General features: G+C 51.6%; 1 protein-coding gene across 3 annotated transcripts in view; it reads right to left on the reverse strand.

The window, feature by feature from the left end:
• FGFRL1 (fibroblast growth factor receptor like 1) overlaps nt 1-5,092 on the reverse strand; it is a 185,399-nt gene extending 180,307 nt beyond the window's left edge. The window contains exons 1-3 of one of the 3 annotated variants that reach the window (XM_052780734.1): nt 4,594-5,092; nt 3,549-3,644; nt 3,317-3,426 (exon numbers count right to left, since the gene is read on the reverse strand). In XM_052780734.1, coding sequence (XP_052636694.1) covers nt 3,317-3,426; nt 3,549-3,559 — 121 coding nt within the window. In that variant the 5' untranslated portion in view covers nt 3,560-3,644; nt 4,594-5,092. Of the gene's footprint in view, nt 1-3,316; nt 3,427-3,548; nt 3,645-4,117; nt 4,211-4,593 lie in introns of those variants that run through there. The other 2 variants (XM_052780735.1, XM_052780732.1) reach the window with 2 other exon arrangements.
• Nucleotides 5,093-8,641: the final 3,549 nt, after the last annotated feature.

The following is an 8,641-nucleotide window of genomic DNA, read 5'->3' on the forward strand; positions in this document are numbered from 1 at the left end:
GCTTGGAGAGAACAGGAATGGAGTGACAACAGGGACGAGCCACCAGACCTGCATTATTATCCCAGGTTCAGGGCTGACACTATCCAGTGCAGCTGGCAACAGGGCTGAAGCTGCCACCCTACGCCCTGGCTGTCAGCTGGAAGGCATAGTCCCTCTTAGAAAACCACAGCACGCAGGTTTTGTTCTCAAAGAGTGGATCTTGTGCACACAGAAGTCCTTGTCTTCACCCGCAAGGGAAAGAAGGGGCTTGGATATTTACCAAAATAGCTCCTGAGGAAGACTTTTTTTGGTACAGGCTCCCTCCAGGAGATCTTAGCCTGGAATAAAATTGGTCGCTGAGGGAGTTATTCCAGATTAAGTTTTTTGGAAGGGTTATTCCAGTGCATTCGCAGGTGTAGACAAGCTCTTAGCCAAAGTCTTTAAATTTCGGCCCCAAAAGCATTGGTTCAAACTTAGCCAGAGCTACCTCATCCTTCATCCCTCCAGACACAGCGAGTTCAGCACCTGGCCCCCTAAAATCAGACCTGTGCTCTGCTTTGCATCGATTCTTTAAATGTATTGCCTCTTTCTTAAGAGTTTATCTTGGTTTGCTAAGATAGCCGCTTTTTTGCAGCGTTTTGTACATTGGCGGCGACGTGACACATTGGGTCACAAGAAGGGACAGAGCCAGTAGGCACAGCTCCGAACCTGGAAAAACGTCCCTGTTTGCCGGGGCGGAAAAATAAAGTTGCCGCATTAGCCCAATCAGTCATCTCTGCGGAGCCCTTTGCCTTAAAAGGCATCACCTAAATAAAGATGTAAAAATAATACAACGTAACATTTAATGCAAGATTGCAGCTGAGCACTCAACTGTCAGGAAATATCGAAGCCGGAGCGCGTGGGCAACTTAACTCTGCCCCCTTGTGCAAATGCACTACGGCACAGCCCTTCCCCGAACACGGGCACGCAATCAGCCAGCTCCAAATTAGCATCCTAATTCCAGCACAAGCTACTTTTGCCTAATATGAGCAGAAGAGAAGGACCAGCGCTTTCACAGAGAGCCTCCTCAGCCGCTTTCCTTGCTTGATTGCAAGCCAGCGAGCACCTATTTAACTTCTGACGCCTCAGATTAGGAGGCATTGGCACGCTTTGGGCCACACACGTCTAATTTGCAATCGAGATACAGATATTAAACGCTGCTTGGCCAAAACAAAGAGCCCTTCTTCCTCCGGAGAAAAGCCTCACGACTTCAGGCTGAGATTTGGCCAAAGGACTGTCTATAAAACCCAAGCGACTGAAACAGGTAGCATTTATACATCTCCAGTGGCCGAACCCACTGTATGATACATTCGGAAAAAATCTGCGGGCATGTGAAAAACCGGGCACATTTTTCCGAGAATCTGAAATTATCCCAATGTAAATATCTAATAATTGGGGATATTCAACAGCACAAAATAAGGTTGCAACATGCTGGAGAGCGTCTCACCTCTGCTCACTTATGAGTTTGATCTTTCATCTACGTCCTCCACTATGAAGAATACTCTCAACCTCGAGAGGTGCAAAGCAGGATTTAAATGTTAGGGGTCTGTCTATTTTTCTTACAGCAATGACACCTTTTTCTTCTTCACTTTCCCTCCCTTGATATCAGCACATGAATGAATGACATTTTTCATGAGTTTGGCCCTGGTTTTTAAACTCTATTTCTACGTCGTTTTAAATAAACAGGACCATTGCTCCATCCACTTGCAGGATGGATTTTTCCAGCTCTGAAAAGAGTTCAAATAACCCAATTACCAATATGATCCTATCAAAGTTATATTATAAAGGCCTTTCCATGGGAAAAATGATGATGTCCTGAAATTACCGCTGTTAATTTTCTGTCGCTTCTTCACATGACAACAGCCCACGGCACTTCATTTTCCAGGGGCAATAAAAGAGTACAAGCAAGACAAGTGCAAACCAAATTTAAACAGGGTCAGCCAGTAAAGCAGCCGATACTCCGCTCATGACAGAGACAAAAATCTTTTTGTCTTCTCCTGCCCACTTCAGATCTTTTCCGGAACTCCACCAACTTCTCAGGTCCATTGCAATAATATACATCCATGAGGTCATCTTAATTCATACACTGCTGCCCATTGCCTACAACTTAGACTGAGTCTCCATTGTAAACCTTGCCTGGAATTCAGACTTGCAGGACTTACAGCCTATATACTGTTTTCTTTTTCATTCAGCTTCCAGCCGAATCATTTTATAGTGCTTTTGCCTCCATAAAATATTTGCTTGGGAGCCAATGCCAAGAAGGAAAAAAAAGCAATGCACTAACCAAACCTTGGGTTTTTAGAGTAACACTCCCCCTCTCCTTTCCCACCCTCACCCCCAAGGTTTATTTTTGGCAAGTTACGGCCCAAGCGAAGGGCAAGTTTAAACCTTTTAATTCGCAACTCCATGGCACTGGGTGATTTAAAGGTCTTTCAACAATTCATGGAACTCTGATACTGTTGGGAATCGCAGCTGGAGCAATCTGCATCCTAAAGCCATACCCCCATTCTCCTGGAACAATGCAGCCCCTCCTTTGTGACCAGAGCCGGGGGAGCTGAAAGCATGGTTTCTCATTCAGGCTTTCCAAGGACAGCACCCACCAAGGTACGACACAGGCGAGAGCAGAGGAAAAGCCACCGCTCCTTCCACTCTGATCCCAGAGCTTTGCTTAAAGCACCTTCCCGTAAAGAAACTTCTTTTTTTCCACCCCCACCCCCCCTCCCCGTCACTCCCAGGTCAATGTATTTCAATTTGTCTCTGGTAGGATAACCTGTTTATTGAAATCTGATCAACTGCTGGAGTCCCAGCGTTAAAATACGTTCTCGCTGTTGGGAACTGTCATTTGTCTGTCACCAAGGAAGTTAATGGATGTGTTTGTTTAGTTTGCTAGTGGGAATATACAGGGCAGAGGCTGGAGGGATTACAGGAGGGGAGAGGTACTTCTGATCCACAGAGGAATGCAGTTGCTTTTCTTTAAAATTGTCTGTGTATTTTTACCCATGCACGAGAAAAGCCCCTGGAAGTTCACCTGCACCTAAGAGACCTCAGCAAACCCAGACCGACCCCGCTCCATCCAAACCAACGGCCCCGAAACACGCAGGTAAGGAGGCACCACACGTGGGTACGAGCCTGCACCCCTGCGCAGATAAGCGACGGGCAGGGGACGAGTCCGTGCTGACAGCAACTCCCTTGTGGGGTCCTTCCGAGGGCACCACGGGTGTTTGCGGAGCACGAGCCCAGCGGGGCAGAGGGAAGGGTATGAGTCGCAGAGCCTTTGCAGCAAGCGCGGTCTCCTTACCTCTCGCCGAGTCCGAAAACGCAATTATCCCTGCGAAAAGGAGCGCGAGCTGCAATTCCATTTTGAAAACCAGATCCCTCCGTATCGTACAGGCTACCGTCCTCTCAGACCTGGAGGCAGAAAAAAGGAGAGCAAAATAATTACTGGGGACAAAAACCCCAAACTTTTGCCGAGTTTTAAAACCCATCGCGAAGACTTAAGAGCAGAAATGGCAAATGAAAGGGAAACGTACTTGTAATTCATTCCTTGGCGCTCAGCAAGTAAAACTTTGCCCTCCTCTCTGCTTTAGCCTGATATAAATCAAGAATCCGCTGAGGCCAGTAAGCTCCTGTAAGTTTACAGTTAATGCATAATTCTTTGGTATCCTGTACAGAACCAGTCTGGAAGGCAAACAAAACACTAGCAAGTGGCCATAAAACAAGATTTCAGGTTAACAATTTGTGGAGGAACTTGGGGAAGGGGGAGGAGGAATGTTACCTCTCCCATCAGCAGCCCAGAAAACTTTGCGTTGCTGCTTCAGTGCCCCTCAGACAGGCTCTGCTCTGGGTACGCGCCTTCCTCCGCTCCGCAACTTCTCCCAACAGCACTGATTTTTCCTTTCCCCCTTTCCCCCCCTCCAAGCCCCACTTGTTCCCGTGTGCTCCAGAGGTGCGTCCCGAAGCAAAACCGCACTTAATTATCCAGATTCTTGAAGATGCCTTCGTCGTGATACGCAAACCCGGGGTAGATCAGGTTTACATTAATTACACCCTGTTCTCCTCCTAAAACTCTCACTCTCTAAACACTGTCTGAATTCCTCACCCTTGTAAACTCCCCGGTTTAAACACTCCGTGCCCCCAGGACACACAACAACCCGTGTACAGCATCCAGCAAAGCAAATAGGGACGCTTTGCCATTAGCTTCCCAATTTCCAGCGGGGAGCTGGTACGGAGGGAGGGAGAGGAGGGAGGGAAGGCGCCGGGGGCGGTGGGCGGCCGGGGGGGGGGGTGTGCTCCTCCCGGGGCAGGACCCAGGGCCCCGCGGCGGCCGGTAACGGGATATTCGCAGCCAGGAATTGGGGTCGGGGGAGGGAGGCTGGGGGGACACGGGGGGGGACGGGAAAGGGGTAGAGGGGGGGGAAGGACACCCGGCGCGATGCCACCTGGTGCTGCCCCCCGCTTCGGGGCAAGCCCGGCGGCTCCCAGCTGTTGGGTTAGTGTCTCCCCGAGCTAGGCGGGGGGTCTCCCGGCCGGGGGGGGGGGAGTGGCGTGGAGGGGGGGCGGAGGGGGGGCACTTACCTTGGCTGCTGCCGGGGCTCTAGCACCGTGCGCTGGAGCCCATCCCCGCCGCTCGCCGCCTCATGCCCTCCGCGGCCACGGCGGCCGGCGGGGCGCTCCGCCGCCGGCTTCTACCTCATCCCCCCCCCCCCCTCCCCGGGGGGCGGGTGGGGACTGCCCGCTGCCTTGGGGGTGCCCTCCCCACGGAGCGGCTCTCCCCCCCTTCACCACCGGCTTTTTACCAACACTCCCCTTCCCCTTCGCCCCAGAGGCGATTTTTCCCACTAGGGAGTCACGGGCGAGGAGCTAAGGAAAAGGGGGGGGGGGGGGGGGGAGAGACCTCGTAAAATTATTTTTCTTGCTTTCCGGGTGGGGCTGAGCGTGTGTGTGTGCGGGGAGGGACAGCGGGGACCTGACAGATCGGCCGGGGCTCCGCAGCCGCGGGATGCCCGGTGATGCCGTCCCGCGGCTCGCCCAGCCGGAATCCCGTTTAAGGAGCGAGGGGAGGAGGGGAAAGGGGCTGGGGAAGGGAAGGGGAGGGGAAGGGGAGTGGGGGGGGGGGGAGTTGGGGATTGGGGGGGGGGGGGGGAGAGAGAGCCGGGGCGAGAGAAACAAGCGATAAAGCAACTTTCCCTGCAGGGCTTTGTGGCTGTGGGGGCAGAGCCGCCGAGGAGGGCGGGGCGGCCCCGCCCCGCTCCGAACTTCGCACCAATCCCCGGGAGGCCCCGCCCACCCCGGGAGCCCCCGCCCTCCCCGGGAGCCCCGCCCTCCCCGCCGGCCCCGCTGCGCTCCGCTCCGCGCCGCCGCTCCCCTTAACCCTTTGCGGCAGCGGCGGAGGGCACGACCGGCGCCCGGCCGAGCTCCCCGGGAAGCCTGGGAGCGTCGGAGCCCGCCCCGCGGCTCGCCGTCCCCCCCCCTCCATGCACCCCACCACCCGTCCTTTGCCAAACCAGCCCTCTTCCCGAGGCAAGGAGAGAGAGCCCCGGCCGCGGAAACCCCACCGTGGAGGGAGTGAGGGGGAGACTGGGGTCGGCTCCGCCGGTTTTGATCTCTCGGCTTGGATGCAAAGCATGCCAGAAAGAGACTGGACTGAACTAAACTAAACCAACTGGAAAATAAACTGTGGAGAGGTCTGCTCCTTAGATTAACTGTTACAATTATTTATTATTTACTTTCAAACAGGACTCGGCTGATGCCTTTGCTCTTACAGCAAATTACTCTCTGCCCAGGATAAAAATCAACCCGGCAGAATTCACCAAACAGACTAAACAAACGGCAAGAAAAAAAGCTGCCTCATTAGCTATACTTTTATATCTGGAGAGAAACATTGTTACCGTTGATGTTATTGTTTATTAGATCTCTTATCTGATCTGCTCCAGCATGGAGGCCTCCTTGAAAATGAAGCTGTCTCAATACTAATTCAATGTGATAGGCACCAGGAGAACCCCTAAACCCAAGCCAAGAAGTAGTCTGAACAGCCATCTCATCCATTTTGTTAGGATTATGAAATCACACCCTCTATTATTGTTATTATTACTACATATTTTTACTCAGTGGTTCCTGACAGCATTAAATCTTGATACACAAAATCAATGTGAAAAACATTCAAGACTAAACATATAAAGCCCCTGAACCAGAAACAAAGCAAGCAGCTGACAATACTGTTTTTATATTTTACATATTTATATCATCATTTTTATTATTAAAGTTCATTCATCTGAGAAATCCCAGATGGACTACTCCTCCTATCAGGCAGTAACTTCAGCCTCATTGACTTCAAAGACAGTGTTGACTGAGGCAAACCTTCAGGACTTGACCTACATGGTCATATTCATGCCATGGACTCCGATAAAATCACTCCAACTTGCACCAGAATGAGAGCTCAACTGCACGCTACATCTTGAGGGACGATATATATAACACCTCTTTGGAAAGCTTCCCAGCCATTTCACCACAAAGGAGTCAAGGTCTTTGGCCCAGGGACATCACCATCCAGGTGATCCAGCCCCAAAAGTATTACACGACCTTCTGTTCCCGTGCAGACTGAAGTCCAAAGCAGCCTCAGTTCTGGCTCAGATGTGGGACGCCTGCCCGTCATGGGAGGGTTTCCCACCAGGCTAGAGGGACCCGACTGAAGAGCTCCTACTCATCGTCTTGTTTTTCTGGGTCATGCACTGAGACCGAGGTTTAGTTCCCAGCTGCACCATGGCTTTCTCGTCACAGCCTGCCTAGAGACACGGGTGAACTCTATCTGGGCCCGAATCAGCTCCGGTCTGGAAGAAGAGACCTTATTCCAACCCAGGCTGTGCCCAAGCCCAGCACCAAGCGTCCAGCTCAGGCTGGACACAGAAGAAAAACATCCGCTGACGGATCCACTTCTTCCATCCTCACTAAAAAATCCCAAGTGTGCCTTTTTGCCTCCAACATCTCCAAGGCTGTGGGCATTTTTCCTCCTAATACACCTATAAAGCAGCAAAGTGCCTCCTGCAGCCTGTCACCAGTGGGAAGTTCTGGGAGATGGAGAATTACAGAGATGGTACACAAGATGTTGAAATGCATCCAGGTGCTTGAACACCTTCAGATCCCCGTTAAGCCTCTGTCTTTAGGCATCCAGAAACTTTTTAAGAGTCTGATTCCAAGTGATGTTGCAAAGGGATTACATGGGGCAGGGAATGGAGCCCATAGCTTCCATACCCCAGGCTAAAATAACCAGAAAACAACCCCTACTGACTCCAAAATGTCTGCACAATTATTATTTTTTTGCAGGGCCTTGGGAGTGCCTGAAAGACAGTCTGGAACCATGCTGTAGACTTCATCCATCTCATTCCCATTACAGCAGTGGAGGAATAAATGTAAAACATTGATACAACAAAAATAATTAATATTCCTGAAACAGCTCCTAGTTTATCAGAGATAAAATCTCATGCTGTTTTCCCAACACTTCTACCTAAATAAGGAAACATGCAGAGCTGTGTTTTTCCTGGGCTGGCTGTAATTTGCAGGATGATTGAGTAGTCTGAAAGTCAACAGCCCCAGTTTGCTCCTGCACCCCACGGTCCTGAGACAAGGCTGTGGGAAAACAGCTTTCCGGAGCTGACAAACAAAACCGAATGCTAAGCAACGGAGTACGCGTCTCCCCATGGCCTGAGAAGCAGCCTAACAATCCATTTGTATCCCAGTTATCCCCAAAGCCCTGTTTCCAGACTGTGGCTTTTCAGATTTTACATAGCTGTGATGGTCTAGTGAACATCCATCCCCAGAACGACTTTCCTCAGGTCTCCGAAACCACGACCTGGACTTTTTCCAGCTTTCTTACCTCTTTTCTCCCAGGAGCTGCTCACCTCCATCATCACAGAACTCCATTTTTCCCCCGTTTTCTCCCTTCCATCTTGATTGCTTTGCCTTTTCCCCTACAGATGATGTGGGAGACACAACACCTCCGCGCTGGAGTTCCTAACCTGCTTCAATGATTTTTTCAAACCGCAGGTCGTAGCCACGCGGTTGAATTTCCCCATCACACCCAGCACCCCAGAGGGGGGCTGAGGCCATCCAAGCCACTTGGGTTGGCAACAGAGCCTTGCAGGACCACGAGGCCCTGTGGCACAGGTCCACGGGGACATGCCACCGGGGTGGAGGGTGTGTGGGACCGGGTGGCTGGGCGCAGCTGACGGAGCACGTGAAGGTGATGGAAGGGCACGGCCAGGATTAGGCGCATTCCCTCTGCCCGCTGCCCCATTTGTGCAGCCCTCCTCGAGTTACCAGGGGGACCAGCTGCGTGGGGTCAGCCTGAGCATCCGTCTAGGATGCCTGGCTGAGGGGATTGCTCTGGATGCGGGGAAAGGTAAAAGTAATGTGTTTAACGGGGCAGATGATTTCCCTGGGTGGTTCAGTTCTGATAAAGCACTGGGCGTGTGACAAGACAGCACAGAAAATGTCACAACCAGGCAGGCAAGGAGCACAACACACACCTTGCCATTTGCACACTGCCACAGTGACTGTGCTGATCCGTTTGGGTCTATAGTTGAGGCTGAAACTGTGTTTTTCAGAGGAAGCGGTGTTTTATGAGAGC

Source organism: Harpia harpyja, chromosome 2 (assembly GCF_026419915.1).
Source record: "Harpia harpyja isolate bHarHar1 chromosome 2, bHarHar1 primary haplotype, whole genome shotgun sequence".
NCBI lineage: Eukaryota > Metazoa > Chordata > Aves > Accipitriformes > Accipitridae > Harpia > Harpia harpyja.